Genomic DNA, 18,650 nt, shown 5'->3' with positions numbered 1-18,650 from the left:
GTAATAAAGAGAGGGTTATATGAATCATTTGCTTTCTGTTGCTGAGATTTGGTGCTCGTCCGTATAAGAGAGTGATTGTAGCTATCGAAAGTTTTTTTAGGTAGGCCTCCTTATTGGAAAGGTGTCCGTAAGGAGAGCGTAAAGTGTACCCTCTCAACGGAACTGAATCTATGAGGGTTGTCCAATACACCCAACTAGAGTCGATTCGTTTCTGGAATTGACAATTCGACTAACGGAAGTCGATTCGAGAACCCTCTTTGATGGAATTGACACGACTCGTCTCCCTTGATGTCGATTCGTCTTCACGCAAGTCGATTTGAGCGGGACTTAGAAAATATAGCGCATCTGGGCTATGCATGGTGGGTTGAAAATGTTGTCGATTCGACTCGATTCGATCGAATCGACACGAATCGTCTCCCATACTGTCGATTCGTCTTACCGGAAGTCGATTTGCGCAAGACTTAGAAAATATAGCGCATCTGGACTATGCAGGGTGGGTTGAAAATGTTGTCGATTCGACAAGAAGAAAATGCTCCTAATAAAAGTAATGTTAATCTTGATTGTTGTTGTTGCACTCTTTTGAAATCTATTTTCAATAATGTGATACATAATTATTGATAATTTATAAAATAATTTTAACGCAGAGCAAATTCAGCCACCTACAGTGTAAAGGGTGGGAGGCGTGGTGGTCTCATGGTTAGTGCGCTTGTCTCCAAATCAAGCAGTCCAGGTTCGAGCCATGGCCGTGGACACTGCGTTGTGTTCTTGGGCGAGACACTTTATTCCTACAGTGCCTCTCTCTACCCCCGTGTACAGATGGGTACCGGTGAACTTAGTGCTGGGGGTAACCCTCCAATGGACTAGCATCCCATCCAGGGGGGAGTAGAAATACTCCTAGTCGCTTCATGCTACAGAACCAGGATAAGCTCCGGCCTGGTGGGCCACTTGGCCTGTATGCAGACTTGACCTTTACCCAAAGGGTGTCAATAAGCAACCACTGGACATCAGAACCAATGGATCAAAGGAGATTTCTTTGAAATCCTGTTTTTCACTGCTGTACCAAGAAGAACTCCACAATGATCAATTCCTCTTCTTTTTTTCTTCAACTAACTTTTCTACCTTCATCCAATTCATCCATGAGTTGGCTCACAGGAGCCTTTGATTATAAAGAATGTCATTGCTTTGGTGAATAGCTTTTACGAAGCTCAAGTTATTGACGTCGCCGTCCTTTAAGAAAATACACGTGTCAAGCATTTTTGAGTTATTTTTTTTACCAAAAAAATACCTCTTAGTCGGCGCGTCGAGTATGTTACGGGTCAATGGGTGAGTGAGTCAGTGAGTCAGTGAGTCAGTGAGTGAGTCAGTGAGTGAGAGATGTATGTATGTCACACCAATCAGATTGCATCTACTATAAACAGCCAATCAAATTTCTTGTTGTAAAGGTAAATGGTATGTGAGAAGATCTGATCCTGATAAAGTTCAGAACGGCCGTATTCATTCTTCTATAAAAGAGGAGGAAGTATTCATATATTTGGTTTACTTCGACATTTTCTGTGGGTTAGGCTGAGGATTTTAGTTAAATGAACGAGATGAGCCTTGAGGTTTGAAACAGTTCTTGAGTTAGTAGTATGCAAATGCAACGAGATATTTTTATTTTTAGTTAATGGTAACTTAATACTTTTGTTTTTCACAAGGAGTAAATTCAATTAGAGGTCACGAATCGTCGCTTCTAGTTCTTAGGACATGTTTCAGAGGGGACGAGTCTTAAGATTTGAAACAGTCCTAACGTTTACAATAGTAAGTGCGGTTAACGATTGTTTTGTTCTTGTTGCATGCAAATATAACAAGATATTTTTCTCTTTTAGTTAGAAAGTGTAATGTGACACACTTGTTTTTCACAAGGGAGTAAATTCAATTAGAGCGGACGAATCGTCACCACTCTTTCCCACGAGATGTTTGCTATCTTAAGTAACAAATGGTAACTTAATACTTTTGTTTTTTATATGGGAGTAAATTCAATTAGAGCTGACAAGTTATCGGCTATTGTTTCCAGGATATTATACAAAAAAGCTTTCATTTCTGGACGGTTTTTACGTCTCTGCAGTAGCAGTTTAATAGTTTTATTTGATGACATTCATTTCAGTCCGATATTTTTTAAGATAAAAAGTATGAAAACTGTTGAAATGTTCTTTGAAGACTGCGCGGCACCAAGTTAAAGTGCAATTTAATTAAATCAGACTTTCAACGTGTCAGAGGTTTTTTTCTCTTTCTTTCTATTTTCGGTGAAGTTGTGTTGTGTTGTGTTGTGTGAAAAGGTAAACTTACTTCTCGTATAAAATGCGAAAAAGTCCCTAAATTAACTTGAGTATTTTTGAGCAAATTTCCTCTTGGGGGTTGGAAGGGTTATGTGATCGGTGAGTGAGGGAGTTATGCATGTGCGCGTGTCACACCGTGTTGTATCAAAGAACGAATCAAATTACCTGTTAGAAAATAAGGTGGTATCTACATTAATCTGGAGACACGTCAGATTACTGTAGTTTGTTCAGTCAAACATTTTATGGCTTACTATTTAGCTATCTTACCATGACCGATGTAACATCGCAACCAAAGAAAAAATGTTAAATTAACCAGATCATTACTGTACCATGAATGCTCCTATCTCCGACACTTCACACACACAAAATAACTCTTGCACGCCTTGCGTGCCTATGTTGTTTGATTAGATACGCCGGGACATTTCTGGTGATGTTAAACGCATTTAGATAAAGTTTCCAACGGCAAGAATCGACTTGTAGATTCGCTCTCGATTTCTACGCGTCAGGCGGTGTTGGACACGACTCGCAAAGCATGCCGGGAGAAATTTTCCCTGAAGCTCATTTTTGAGTTATTTTTTTGTAAAAAAAAAATACCTCTTAGTCGGCGCGTCGGGTATGTTATGGACGGGTCAATGGATGAGTGAGTGAGTCAGTGAGTCAGTGAGTGAGTCAGTGAGTGAGTGAGAGATGTATGTATGTCATACCAATCAGATTGGATCTACTATAAACAGCCAATCAAATTTCTTGTTGTAAAGGTAAATGGTATGTGAGAAGATTTGATCCCGATACAGTTCAGAACGGCCATATTTATTCTTCTATAAAAGAGGAGGAAGTATTCATATATTGGGTTTACTTCGACATTTTTGTGGGTTAGGCTGAGGATTTTAGTTAAATGAACGAGATGAGCCTTGAGGTTTGAAACAGTTCGTGAGTTAGTAGTATGCAAATGCAACGAGATATTTTTATTTTTAGTTACAAAGGTAACTTGATACTTTTGTTTTTCACAAGGAATAAATTCAATTAGAGGTCACGAATCGACGCTTTTAGTTCTTAGGACGTGTTTCAGAGGGGACGAGACTTTAGATTTGAAACAGTTCTAACGTTTACAATAGTAAGTGCGGTTAACGATTGTTTTGTTCTTGTTGCATGCAAATATAACGAGATATTTTTGTTTTTTAGTTACAAAGTGTAATTTGACACTCTTGTTTTTCACAAGGGAGTAAATTCAATTAGAGGGGACGAATCGTCACCATTCTTTCCCACGAGATGTTTGCTATCTTTAGTAACAAATGGTAACTCGACACTTTTGTTTTTTATATGGGAGTAAATTCAATTAGAGCTGGCAAGTTATCGGCTATTGTTTCCAGGATATTAAACAAAAAAGAAGCTTTCATTTCTGGATGGTTTTTACGTCTCTACAGTAGCAGTTTAATAGTTTTATTTGATGACATTCATTTCAGTCCGGTATTTTTGAAGGTAAAAAGTATGAAAACTGTTGAAATGTTCTTTGAAGACTGCGCGGTACCAAGTTAAAGTGCAATTTAATTAAATCAGACTTTCAACGTGTCAGAGGTTTTTTTCTCTTTCTTTCTATTTTCGGTGAAGTTGTGTTGTGTTGTGTTGTGTTGTGTAAAAAGGTAAACTTACGACTCGTATAAAATGCGAAAAAGTCTCTAAATTAACTTGAGTATTTTTGAGCAAAAATTTCACTTGGGGGTTGGAAGGGTTATGTGATCGGTGAGTGAGGGAGTTATGCATGTGCTCGTGTCACACCAATCACATTGCGGGTTGTATCAAAGAACGAATCAAATTGCCTGTTAGAAAATAAGATGGTATCTACATTAATCTGGAGACGTGTGAGATTACTGTAGTTTGTTCAGTCAAACATTTTATGGCTTACTATTTAATAATAATAATAATAATAATAATAATAATAATAATTGTCGCGGCTAATCGCCGTCGCAAAGTACAGCAACGACGCAACTAAACAAGGTCGAACCGAAAGCATACATTGGCGCCTTTGGCAGCCGCTATACGGTCCATGTGTGACCTTGGAGTACAGCTTACAGCCAGCTGGAATCAGCTGTATGTTGGTTTTTGCTTAGGGGGGAAAACCGGAGAACCCGGAGAAAATCCCTCGAAGCAGAGAAGAGAACCAACACAAACTCAACCCACTTATGGCGTCAGGTCCGGGAATCAAACCCGGGCCACATTGGTGGGAGGCAAGTGCTCTCACCACTGCGCCATCCCTGCTCCCCCAATTTAGCTATCTTACCATGACCGATGTAACATCGCGACCAAAAAAACTTGTCAAATTAACCAAATCATTACGGTACCATGAATGCTTCAGTCTCCGACACTTCACACAAAAAAATAACTCTTGCACGCCTTGCGTGCCTATGTTTGTATTTGGCGACACGACGGGACCCGCGAAAGTTGCCCACGTCCACTGCCGTTCTCGTCCTGGCCTTCCCGACCTCGTATCTTATAGAGGTTCGTCCGCTCAACAAATTAAATGAGCTATTTATATACTTAGTATCTATAACCCTTCTATGTAAAAATAACCTTCGCGCGAAAATCTATTCAATGCATATCATTTCTGCGGTAAGATATTGAGTACCTGCAATATGACTGGGTTGATATTTTAGTAATACGTCCTCTCCGTATTGTTATTGTCTTTCGCGAGTCGACTTCCGTTCAGACGATTCGACTTTGCAGGTGACGACGATTCACGACGAATCGTGCGAATCAAGTCGAATCGTTAACAATTTGACATCCCAGTTATTGGCTACCGCGATTCGACTTCCGTTCAGACGATTCGCGACGAATCGTCTCGAATCGTGAAGTACCTCAGACGAATCGACTCTCAGTTTGCTGTTACGTTTTAAGAACGAGGAAGGTCCGTGATCATTTTCTCGTGGGTCTTCGTGTCACGTGGTGCGTATCCACTCCTTGCGAATCGAGTCGAGTCGTCAAGTACCTCAGGCGAATCGACTGAAGTTTGTTGTCAAGTTTTAAGAACGAGCAAGGTTCATGTATCATCATTTCACTGGACTTGACTTCCAGTGGTGCGGATCGACTTCGTGCGAATCGAGTCGAATCGTCAAGTACCTCAGACGAATCGACTGAAGTTTGTTGTCAAGTTTTAAGAACGAGGAAGGTTCATGTATCATTATTTCACTGGGCTTGACTTCTGGTGGTGCGGATCGACTTCGTGCGAATCGAATCGAATCGTCAAGTACCTCAGACGAATCGGCAGCACCCATTTGAATAGGGCATCACCAATTTGTACCCTTATGTGATGAGGGAACCGTGACAAAATATCACCTCTGTCGCTTTTCAGCCTTTCGTTTAGCATAGCATAACATTTATTCAAGAAGTACTTTAAAATGAACAAAGTATATGTCGAGGAAAAGGTTGTTGTTGTTCATCGTGGTAGATGCAATAATAAAGTGTATTATCGTTTGTCTCACGATGTAGTCACTTGAGATGTAAATCGCGACGATCATAAACGAGGAGGGATATCCGTTAGAAACAAGTCGCGGTACAGATGACAGATGTTTCTTCTCTCCAGCGATTACTGATGGTTTGTAATCGCTGGAGAGAAGAAACATCTGTCATCTGTACTTGTTTCTAACGGATATCCCTCCTCGTTTGTGATCGTCGCGATCTACATCTCAAGTGACTACATCGTGAGACAAACGATAATACACTTTATTATAACAAAGTATATCTTGAAAAGGAAAACAGGGGATGGACGGTATAAACTGTTTCCCTAAAAAGAGAATGTTTTAATAAAAATAGAGGGTCAAATAGCAAAACTATATTTCCAAAATGTAACTCTACAATACACTCAACTTCGTTAGAAAATGGTTACAAAACTAAAACATTTTAAGAAAGCGCTTGAGTCCATTCTTGCACTCTTTCGAATTTTTTACCTCGGCCAGGGATCTTGGTAAACTGTCCCACTCACGCACAATGCGAATAGCGAAAGAGTACTTAAATGGGGCACATTACTGTAAAACAAAAAAAATTAGTCGTGTGCATTCTAAGTGGAAAGCAGGGCTCTGACTAATGATTTTTGAGAGGCTAATATAGAGGCCTTCGAGCCTTGACACTGAGTGTATTGTATAACGGAAAGATTTGGATCGCAATTTATTTTATGATAAACATGTATTACACCGGGATCAGCTGCGCGAAACACCTCAATCTCTGGATGAGCTACAAACTTCTCAAAAAGATCGGCGTCTTCCAATCCCCAGCCTTTAATGCTTGTGTCAAATCCTCCAACAGCATCCATATCTTGATGATAAATGCATGCGGGTCCGTACGAGAATGACCTCCAAATTCCTGCATCTTTATTAATCGTGAAGTGCGAGTCGGGCTTGGTTTTCTTGCCGTATGTTAGTTCAGGGTCAAACTGAGAAAACATTATTGGAAAGTAAACTCGCTTACCAAGCGCTGTGTTCAGTCGACAGCGATCAATAAATTCCAAGTTAAAGATCAAGTCAACATCACACAAGAACAACAAGGCTGTTTGATCAAATTTAGTTGCTGCGACAGAAAGTGCTATCCCGCGAGAAAAGGTACCCGCAACGTCAAGCCAAATAAGTTCTGCTTCGGGATATTTCTCTTGGTATTCCTTCATGATAACTTTGTGTTCATGAGGAGAAGACACAGAAGAAGAATATGCGACTACCAGCTTGACTCTCTGAAGTACTTTGAGACAGACCAATTCAAAATTTTTCATGAAACGACGGAACGTTTCCAGACGCCCTACTAAGGGGACGATGAAGTGTACATAAGGGGGCATCCTTGCAAGGGGCTCAGTAGTATATCTCAAATTTGCAAACGGCTGTTGGGTATAGAAGCTTCTCTTGAGTGAAATGTGCTGAGTAGTTTCCATTTGACCAATTGTTTTGCTGCGATGTTTCTTTGTACTACTGACTGTCACCTGTACGACGTGTTGTATGCCATACAAGGGGTGGAAACGCCTATAACCATAATTTATTTGCTGGTACTTCAACGTTCCAAGATGTGGATTCTTCCAGAACTCTTCCTTTACAAATTCCTTTGCTTTCTCCAGAATATTGTTGACTTCAATTTTCAGTTCGCCACGGATCTTGGTATATGGCGCTTTTAAGCTGACCTCAGGGTAAAATGATGTGGAAGTAAACATTTCCCATTTTTCACTGCTATTTGTAGCCAACTGATGATGAAGATCTCTTTCATCTTGAAGGCCACGTTTCTCGTGAAGGGACAATTTGTTTGCTTGTAGCAAACGATCCATGTTCCGTAAAACATGTTGGAGCTTTACTCCTTGCTGTTGAAGATCTTGAATGCGTTCGTTGTTAAAGTGCACGTGCATACGATACATGTAGGCAGGATCTTTAATAGGGTGAAGCGTAATGGCATCATTAATAGTCTTAGTGTTCAGCCCGCCCAAAAATAATTTCCCGCTCGCATCGTAGTCGTGAAGGAAAAGTTTACGCATCTGAAAGAAAGAAGAAATCAAAATCAGTCTAATCATTAATCACGATATTTCATATTTATGGTAACCTAAATTTATGCGGTGTTTTAAGCTAAAGTTATCATAACGCATTTTTTTTTTTTTTTTTTACATTGTAAATCTTCAAGATCATGAAGGGGTCGGTGGTTGTCGCGACCAGGATCGTGTTCGGTTCGTACGGCGTTCAGACCATGACGAACGCTCGGCCAAATCTTTAATAAACCGAAAGATAGGCCACAGGACCATCAAAGACCAAAAATTGTTTACAAAGTTAAATGTAACGACTGCCCGTTTACATACGTGGGTAAATTAAGCGCTCATGGAGTTCACGCGGAGCCGAACATGATCCTGGCCGCGCCTGCGTGCAACGGAGAATCAGCGATAAAACAACACACGCATAGAACTGATCACGACATCCACCCAAGAGACGCCACGATCTTCGAAAGAGGAATAACAAGCTATACCAAGAGACACTTTTTAGAGTCGTGGCACTCAACGATGGACGCAAACGCGGTGAATTAATGAAAGAAAAGTCTTTCCGCGCGCTTATACTCCTGTTCCAGTTTCAACTCTGCGCACGTGTTCCAGCACGTAAACACATCCATTTTCACTCTGATGAAGGTAGACAGATGCCACCGAAAATTCAGTGAACAAAAAACTTGCAGATCGGATATATTTAAGTCAAGAGGCATATAATTAGTTTACTATATCAGTTTTGCCCTATCCACTTTGGGGTGGTGTCCTGGTGTACCGGTGTACCGGTACACAGAGGGAATAACCATTGTGCTCCTTTCTTTACGAACCTTTGTTTAGCTCTTGAACATTGTTGGGTCTTTTGTATCGGTTCTTGTGAACCGGTATACGAGGACAGAACCCCACAAGGATTCGTCGATTCGTCGTAGTCTTTTCGTTGTCGAATTTTCTCGACTGTTTCTTGTTCTTTTTTGCCTCGTGTCCACGTGTCCAAAGTCAAGTGGACACGAGGTTATGCTGTGAGTTTGGGTACATTATTGTGTAAGACATTCTTGTGTAACCATTCTTTGCGTTCCTAACGAAAGGTTCCTGTGAAGGGCGGTAGATGGATAGGTAGACAGATATGGTTCAGGAAACTTGCGGGATAATCAATTTTGGCTACAAAAGACAGGTATAACCCGACGATGAATTGACAGCGTTGGTGCTATTGATTTTGGAAATGCGAGTTTCAACCACTCCCACGCTTTACAGATTCAAGACAGGCTGTTTTTAGCACTTTATTTTGTTAGTGTCCGAGCTGAGCCCTCTGTTCATGCAACTCGCTTGAATGGGGAGGAAGCATTTAGTTACAGTCATTGAACTAATCATTCAAAAGGTGTTGCAATCTCCTTCAACCCCAAACTGTATGTACATATAGAAAGCTCTGAAGCTGGCAAAAGCGGAAGATATTTACTACTAGAAGCTTCCATATTTGAGTCTGCATTTTTGTTTTGTAACATTTACAGCCCAAAATGACAACAACAGTCGAAATATATTCTTCTCAAAGTTCAGTGACAGTCTTAGGAAGCACGCTGATATGCAAATTGTTATAGGAGGTGATTCATCAACTGTGCTCCAGCACCTTTGGAAAAAAAACTGGCGGAACTTCAACTGACAGAAAAGATAGTAATTAACAAAATCAAATATTTGTGCACGAATTTCGACCTCCGAGGTGTGTGGAGATTACAGCACCCCAAACACACATGGTGCAATAACTCGTTTAAAGTGCAATGCAGGTTAGATGAGTGATGAAAAGTTCGTACAGGATCTTTCGAGTAAGATACACGAGTTCAAAACAAAGCACGATTATTTAGATGACAAAGGCCTCTACTGGTAAATGATTAAAATGGAGGCGAGAGGTTTCTGTGTTCAATATACAAAACGAAAAAACAGGGAACGCCGGAATACCGAGTCGCACCTCCAACAACAAATTGATCATTTGATGAACCTGCTAAGAACTGACAGAAAAAAAAGAAAACATATCAAAACTTTACCGTCTCAGAGCAGAATATAATGCGATTGCTGAATACGGAGCAAAAGGTGCTACAATAAAAAGCAGGATACGTTGGCACGAAAATGGCGAAAAAAAACACTAAACATTTTTTGATTATGGAAAAAAGACAACATTGTAAATCACACATTTCAAAGCTTAAAACAAACGACGATATGAAGATCAACGATCCTAAAACAATCTTAGAACAAGGAAAAATGTTCGATAAAAACCTGTAATGACTCGAATTATAAACTATTCCTTGAAAATTCAAATATTGCTAAACTCGAAGCAACTCAACAAGAGGAACTTGAGCGTCCGCTTCTCAACGAAGAGTGCTTTCTCGTATTAAAACAGTGGTCCGAAAATAAACCCCAGGGACAGATGGAGTTTCTGTAGAATTCTATTTACTGTTCTGGTCTCTACTGGGAGAAGAAATGGTACAAAGTCTCAACTACGCATATAAACACGGACAACTGAACATAACGCAAAAACAGGGTATTATCAAAGTGATACCAAAAACGAGGAAAGACAAGTCATTCCTTGAATACTGGAGACCCTTAAGTTAACTAAATGTTGACTACAAAATCGTTACCAAACCCATAGCACACAGGATTTCAAAGGTTCTTCCAACCATAATCAAGGAAGATCAAACCGGATATGAGTCAAAGGCCGGTACATCAGTCAAAATATTAGGCTCATTATGGACATCATGAAGGTCACAGAAGTATACCTGGTTTGGCCATTTTTATTGTTTTAAAAAAAGTATTTGATACAGTAGATTAGGACTTCCTTTTTAAGGCGTTGCAAGCTTTTAATTTATGCCCTTGTATTCAAAAGTGGATTAGAACTGTTTATACTGATTGCTCCAGCTGCTTTATCAACAATGGATGCGCATCTGAGTTTTTCAAACGAGAAACAGGTGTCCGTCAAGATTGCCGCTCTCAGGTTCTCTTTTTGTTCTAACCGGGGAAATTTTAGCCAACACTATTAGAAATGACAATACCATTAAAGGAATAAAATTCATGACAAAGAATTTAAATTATCCCAATATGTTGATGACACAACGACCTTCGTTTCTGACACGAAATCTGCAACAAATTTATTCAAAGTTTTGTCAAACTTTCAAGAATGTTCTAGCCTTGAAATAAATAAAAGTAAAACTTAAGGGATGTGGTTAGGCGCAAGCCGCAAAAACACAGCAAAACCCCTTAGAATCGTCTGGCCAGCCAACTCTTTACCTGCATTGGGAATTTATTTCTCGTATAATGATGAAATTGTTTGCAACAAAAATTTGGACAGAAACTAACCAAAATGAAAGGCTTCCTTGCTGGTTTCCATATGATCGCAGACGATCGCAGATCGCGGATCGTAGATCGCAAAAAGTTCGGCGATCGTTTGCGATCAATTGCGATCGTGCGATCATATGGAAACCAAAGTTCTGCGATCTGCGATCAAAACGTATCCCATAATATTTTGAATTCCGACCTATGATTCAACCCTTCTTAAAAAAAACCGCTTATTCACGGTTGTAAACATGGCTGGCATTGAACAAGGTAACGTTAGTAACTAGAAATTTATGGAGGAAGTTGCGCGATGTGAGTGCGTTTACCACCGTAACAGTATAGATTTCAAAGACAAAATCAAAAAAGCTAACTGCTGGGAAAAAATCGGGAGAAATTTAATTTATCGGCGGCTGAGGCGGAGGTCAAATTCCGCAACATAAGAACTGCGTATGGTCGTTATCTGAAGCGATTGAAAACGCTACCTTCTGGATCGGGGCGAAATGCAGTGCCAAGGGAATTTCAAAATAGTTTGACTAAAAGAAGAAATAAATTTGCTTGGAGCAAAATTTCCTCCATATTGTTTGCTGTGATTTTCCCGCCAGCACAACGCGCGTGTAATTTTGACAGTTCCGCTGTCCGAAATGTATGCAACAGTTGGCTCTGCGATCGTTACGATCGTCTGCGACTACCTTATTACATGAAATTTTCGCGACACGTTAATTTAGCGCGATTTTGAGGTTCGCATATTTCGCGACACCTTAATTTCGCGATTTTGCGAAAATTTTGCATTTTGACTCACTTTAAGGTGGTATGGTACCCTAAAATATGGCGATGTTCATGAAAAATTCAATTTCTTGGAAATACAAGACTTAAGACCCTTGAGGACTTGTCAAAAACATTTTGAAACGATCTTGCCGAATTTCCTTCCAGATGAGTGTGAAATTTAAGGAAAGTACACAGTGGTATAAGTTTTTTCACGTGGCAACGGCCATAGCAACGACTGTTTACTATAAGAAAGTGACCAAAAATATAGATTATTTTTAACTTATATGAACGAAACTATTTAGAAAAAACTTTTAAGACATGCACAACTCGATTGGTACAATTATTTGTGAAAAGCTTTGCCTCAAATTGCCATCACAGGCTCATTCATTTCCCTTATGAAAAGGAATATTTCCCACAACTGCGGTAACTTTTTACAAAATAGAACAACCATTGCACCCCCTCCCCCGAGATCCAATCTGCACCCCCCCCCACACTATTTGTGGCTCGTTAAATGCTTAATACTTCGTGTAAAAAACTTAAAGTGCATTTTTCTCAAAAGTTTACTTTTATACCGACTGACTTCGCGCCAACATTTCTACTTTGCAAGGTTTTAAAGTAGAGTTTCTGAAACTTGGGCTCATCAAAGACCAATAGTGTCGTGATGATATAAACCAAAAAAATCGTAACATTTTAAGGTCTGTCACGTGACATGAGATGATTTGGCCACTGGGTGTGGTAAAAAATAAGGTTATTTCCAAATAAAGCTGTAAAAAGCACTGAAAATAAGAGTTAACTGTCAAAACTTAGGTTCATATCACAGAACAAAACAGAAACTTACATGATATGCTTATTTGACAGTCAATTCTTGTTTTGTAAAAGAGCGGGAAGTGTTGGCGTCAATACTATAAAACACTACTTCAAAAGGCTGTGGCTGGTTTCCATAGCAACCATTTTGAGTAAAACTCTAGAAATTTAATTTCTCTTCTTGAGTGCAATAGCACACAATTGATCTTTCTTCACCATATTTAAACAAACTTTTTGGTCCATATTGAGGGTACCATACCACCTTAATTTCGCGTTTTTGAGTGAGACACACTAAATTTCTTTGTCAATGTTATTTAAGATGTCCCTGAATTTGATCAAACAACTTAATCAACAACGTCCAAATAAACAGAAACGCAACTGATTATGTAATCAGTAACAAGGAAGATGTTCTCACAGTGTCTACAAGGCAATTGAAAGGTTTAAGCAACTAGTGGAACAGCACTACAAGGAGCCAGTTTAAGGATTGTACAAAAGAAGTGCTACCTGGAGTGGAGACGGAAAGCAGTAGTGATGAAGAGGACCAGAACATTACCACAGAATAGTTCAAAATGATTGTTATAAACGTGTGTAATAGTAATAAAGTCGCTTTTTTAAGTATTGACGTAATGTGAGTCACCTAATTTTCGCATCATGTTAATTTCGCGACATATAATTTTCGCGTCACTTAAATTTCGCGATTTTCTTTAAATCGCGAAATTCGCGAAATTAACGTGTCGCGAAAATTTCATGTAATAAGGTATATGGAAATTAAACAACTCTCTTTGCGATCGTCTGCGATCGTCTGCGATCATATGGAAAACAGGGCTTGTTTTGTTAACAATACTGAATTCATGTCGTTAAGTGGAGAAATAAAAAATACAAATACAATTCGGTCACGGGGACATTATGAAGACAGAGAAGGAAATTCTGAAAGGGGAGAGGAGCAGGAAGGAAGGAAGGAAGGAAGGAAGGAAGGAAGGAAGGAAGGAGTACTGCACCCTTAACTTCTGATGATTAGCAGCTTACCTCATAGGCCCAAGTGCAGGAAATTCCAACATAGCGTTGTATACACCGACCAAGCTCGGTGTCTTCATGCATGTGTGATTTTGGCGCTTGTAGAAGGCAGTGCTCCACATGCGGAGCAACTTTTCTCAAAACACTTCGACTGAATACCGCACCCGGCCCTCCCATACAATAGTTATCTCCAGGCAACAGGTTCAGCATTCCTCTTTCGTTCTTTGCACCTGTTCCCGCTTGCCCCAGGTAGATATCGTCGGAACTGTTTAATGAACGTAATAAACGTACTAACTTGTCATTGCGGACATAAACATCGTCGTCCGCCCGCATGAACCATTCGTAGTCGTCGATGTGGTGGTCGTGCATGTATTTGACCATCATTAAAGACTTCTTCAGCGGTGGATACGAGTCATCCACATCGAGTAGACTGATCATTGGTAGCTTGGACTTTTTATGAGTCTGACTTGAAAAAAATGTTAGTTTTCCAGCAACATTCCTTCCCCATGTGTCAAACACTGCTTGAGCTCGAGTTTGCAGAAATGTCTCAGCTGTCATAACACCAACAAAGATGAATTGACTGCTATTAAACTGCACTTCGTTTGTCATTGTCCTTGGTCGGAAATCCTTTCTATAGATTAAATGGCATTGATTCTGCTTCAGAAACAACGCAACATGGAGACCAACAATCAAGCCGACCAGCAGCAACAGACACTCACGAAGAGTTCGAAGTTCCATCTGAAGAAAAAGTCAATCGCCTAGCTAATCATGAAATGAAATGAATGTTGTCTTGACCAACTGACAGATAACCTGTTCTGATCTCTTTCAAGGAGCCCCAAACAAACCGTGTAAAAGTGAATATAGACGAGTCAAACGACAAACAAGGTGTGTTGAAGACTTGTGATTTTGAATATTGCCGGCGGCGATATTGCGTATGTGACTATTTGACAATATACTTTGGATGGTTGGATGATTTTTTAAAATTTGGGGGTCTTTTACGTCGAGATTTTCTCTCTTTTTTTCTTATGTATTGCATTAAATACTCTATTCTAAGAGATAACTTTTATAGAAAAATAGAACACATCGTTTCGACTTTAAAATAATTATCCACGTTACAAGCCACTGGCGAACTTATGACTTCTACAAATCATTATGTTAATATTCAATTAGTAAAATTCATTTAATCTTGCTTTGATTTACGCAATATTCTTCTTTCAAATCAATCAAACTTGATCGCTTTAACTTGATCGCTTTATCATAGCCTTATTATATGTTCACGATAATCATTACCGTTTTAGTTTTAGTTTACAGAATCTTTTGCAACACTTAATGTATTTATGGTCGTGCAAATAAAGCTACTTGTTCACGGTTGTTGTCGTCTGTAAAGCGGGGAAGATGATGGACGTTTACTAGCCTGGGTGCTGGAAAAAAACAATATTACAATCTTCTTTTCTTTCTAGGACATTATTTTCTTCTCTAGCATGAAAACCTAATAGTAACTGAGAGTGGAATTCGTGAACAGGCTTTCCGCGTGAAGGAGCATCTGAAGTACCTGAATATCAATTACTGAAGAACGAGGCAGACACAACAACAACCGCACAGTGGCTGGATGCCGGGATACCGCTTAGTAACGTTTACACCGCAGAATATCTTCATATCCATCTAATTTTTATTACAAAATACAAAGCATTTGATGTACATAATGACCCTGATGACTCAAAATAAGGCGAGCACAAATATATAGTATAAAGAAAGATATCAATGAATCAATCAATCTTTATTTAAACACGAAAATCTTATCATAAAAATGGTCTTCCTAGGAACACGTGTAACAAATTACAAAGAATAAATTAACTATATTAACAGGAATGGATTTACTAACATTACATTACATTAACTAACGAACTAATTAACTAGCCTACAGTAAAAACCTATGTAATAAAACTTTCTCTAATTTACAGTGCACTAAAAATAATCTTTCCCATTCAGTCAGGTTTTAAACAGTTTTAAACTAGATAGGTGTCTGATTTCCGATGGAATCTTGTTCCACAGAACAGATCCTCTATAGTGCAGGCTTCCTTTTGCATATTCCGTTCTTGGATTGGGGACAAAGCAATTTATCTCAGAGTTTCTAAGATTGTGTTCGTGTACATTTGAGGTGTTGGTAAAAATACGCCTCAGGTACGATGGGGAAAGATTATTATGGATTTTATACATAGCTAAGCTTTATTTAACCACGGTAAATACTGCGTCAGCTTAAACTACCCAATACATAATACCTAATGCCTAATTCCTAATATAATGAAAATATTTAAAGAAAGAGCTGCTTTCCAGGAATTCCGTGCCTTATTGTTCTCCTTTGAGTAGGCGTTTAAATTGCCTCAGGGAAGAGTGGCGCCACTATAGCTAAAGCTATTATTTTAATAGCTTGCGCGTGGTAATGGAACATTGAGTTTATTCTCAGAGTCCCTTAGATTACATGCGGTTTTGCTTATTCGATGGTTAATAATTATGTATTATAAATACTCGCGGATATATGTGAGTGTGAGTGAGTGAGTGAATGAGAACTTTATTAAAGTGTCAAAAACCTTATAGCCTGGAAATAATACACCATACTAATTAGGGGACACTGCTAAAAAACTATACTAATACTAATATTAATACAATAAAAAATAAATGACTTGAAGGGCATTATGTCCAGCATAGGATGCAGCCCTTACAGACGGTGTTCATTAAGCGAGTTATATCCCTTTCTATGTTACGAGTTACACAGAATACGAGCAAAATGACCGCGCGTTTTATACATTAAACCATGTAATAACGGATTTATTATTTCACTGTTATGCTATTTTCTAGTATTTCGGATTCTAGTTTACATCATCCGAAATTCGTACCGATCGCATAAGGCGCGTGCGAACGAAGACAACAAAATACGACTCTACACTACAATAAGGGCCCTCACTCATATGACCCGTACAAAGGTTGACCCGCCCGTACAGCCCCGCGCGGTTTTTCCATGGGAAACCATACGAGAAAAGGTCCCATATGAGGACTGTACGCGTCGACTGAAGTGATAGGGCCGGAAAAACTCGTACGACCCTACTAGAAAAGCGTACGGCCTCGCAAAATCGTTGCAAAGCAATTTTTTGCTGCAATTTTTTTTCCTCAAAATGAGTGATGTAAATGACCTATCCTGGCGAACGAAAATTCAACACTACTCGCAAATTTATGAAGAAGTCCACACACTGAGTTCACAACTTTATTAGAAGCCAACAACAAAATGGTCATATGATAAAATGACTGACTTCTACAACTTATGACTTCTACGAATCATTGTGTTAATATTCAATTAGCAAACTTCTTTTCTTCCTTTCATTTACGCAACATTCTTCTTTCAATCTTGATCCCTTTAACTTGATCGCTTTGTTATAACCTTATTATATATTCACGATAATCATTACTGTTTTAGTTTTAGTTTACAAAAGCTTTTGCGACACTTTATGTATTTATGGTCTTGCTTTGATTTACGCGATATTCTTCTTTCAAATCAATCAAACTTGATCGCTTTATCATAACCTTATTACACGTTCACGATAATCATTACTGTTTAGTTATAGTTTGCAAAAGCTGTTGCAATACTTTATGTATTTATGGTCATGCAAATAAAGCTACTTGTTCACGGTTGTTGTCGTCTGTAAGCGGTCAAGATGATGGACGTTTACTAGCCTGGGTGCTGGAAAAAAACAATATTACAATCTTCTTTTCTTTCTAGGACATTATTTTCTTCTCTAGCATGAAAACCTAATAGTAACTGAGAGTGGAATTCGTGAACAGGCTTTCCGCATGAAGGAACATCTGAAGTACCTGAATATCAATTAAGAACACTTTAACCACACTACCGCAAGGCAGACACAACAACACGCACACAGTGGCTGGATGCCGGGATACCGCTTAGTAACGTTTACACCGCAGAATATCTTCATATCTATCTAATTTTTACAACAAAATACAAAGCATTTGATATACATAATGACCCTGATGACTCAAAATAAGGCGAGCACAAACATATAATGTATAGGAAGATAGCTAATCTCTATTTAACCGCGGTAAATAGTGATAAATAGTAATTGTGCAACTGACTGCGTCATCTGAAAATACCTACTACATATATAATACCTAATACATGCCTAATACCTAATATAATGAAAATGTTTAAATAAAGAGCTCCTTTCCAAGAATGCCGTGCCGTGCCCTATTGTTCTCCTTTGAGTAGGCGTTATATTGCCTCAAAGAAGCTGAGTAAGTGGCTCTCGGTCAGGACGCACGGACCTCCCTGCACTCAGTCCATACGTGCTGACCTTGAGCCAGTCATCCCACTCCCACTTCAGCCCTCCCACACAGTCAATAAGTATAGTATTTTTTTAGTTCTCTTGACCTAATACGGGAAAATGATGTAATACTGAGCAGAATGATAACGAGTAAATATTTAGAGCGTTTTTCATTGACTTCAGATGTCAATAATAATGGCCGTTTTTATACTAGAGGACGCATCACGAACAACCCTTCGTAATGCGTCTTGAACGACGCACTAGGAGAGATAGTTCGACTAGACGCATAATACGTCTTGTGCCCGTCTTTATACTAGAGACGCATAACCAGACGAACTACAAATGTTTGCTCAAGTTCGTCCAGATGATGATGCGTCTTTAGTATAAAAACGGCCATTTTGAGTAAAACAAAAACTATCTTTTTATTGAGTTTTTGAGACGAGCAAAGGGGATTCTATGTAAGATTCATTTCAGTAGTGAACAATGAATAAATATGGACAGGTTTTACGAATTAATCGGTGCACCTTCGCACTCTCCTTTCAGTAAATCAGGCGAGGGAATCGGTTTGATCAGTGAACCAAGGAGTCAAGGGGTTGATAAGACTGTCCAACCTGCCCTATACGGGGG

General features: G+C 39.2%; 1 protein-coding gene across 1 annotated transcript; it reads right to left on the bottom strand.

Annotated features, from left to right (window-relative positions):
* Positions 1–5,651: 5,651 nt before the first annotated feature.
* LOC110048737 (chondroitin sulfate synthase 1-like) lies at positions 5,652–14,627 on the bottom strand. The gene is made up of 2 exons (XM_020754511.2): positions 13,708–14,627; positions 5,652–7,809 (listed from the first exon to the last, which is right to left on the bottom strand). Exons 1-2 carry the CDS (start codon positions 14,431–14,433, stop codon positions 6,364–6,366), a joined length of 2,172 nt encoding a protein of 723 aa, XP_020610170.2. The 5' UTR covers positions 14,434–14,627; the 3' UTR covers positions 5,652–6,363.
* Between the last annotated feature and the right edge of the window lie 4,023 nt (positions 14,628–18,650).

This window comes from Orbicella faveolata, unplaced genomic scaffold, assembly GCF_042242905.1.
Source record: "Orbicella faveolata isolate gen_17 unplaced genomic scaffold, um_ofav_v1 contig_3, whole genome shotgun sequence".
Lineage (NCBI taxonomy): Eukaryota > Metazoa > Cnidaria > Anthozoa > Scleractinia > Merulinidae > Orbicella > Orbicella faveolata.
This window is presented reverse-complemented; position numbering and strand designations above follow the sequence as displayed.

Bases quoted from the DNA above. Each gene is read 5' to 3' on its own strand.
- LOC110048737 (XM_020754511.2), bottom strand. From the start codon at position 14,433: ATGGAACTTCGAACTCTTCGTGAGTGTCTGTTGCTGCTGGTCGGCTTG. The intron at 7,810-13,707 runs GTAAGCTGCTAA...TCTTTCTTTCAG, and splicing joins CCTGCACTTGGGCCTATGAG to ATGCGTAAACTTTTCCTTCA.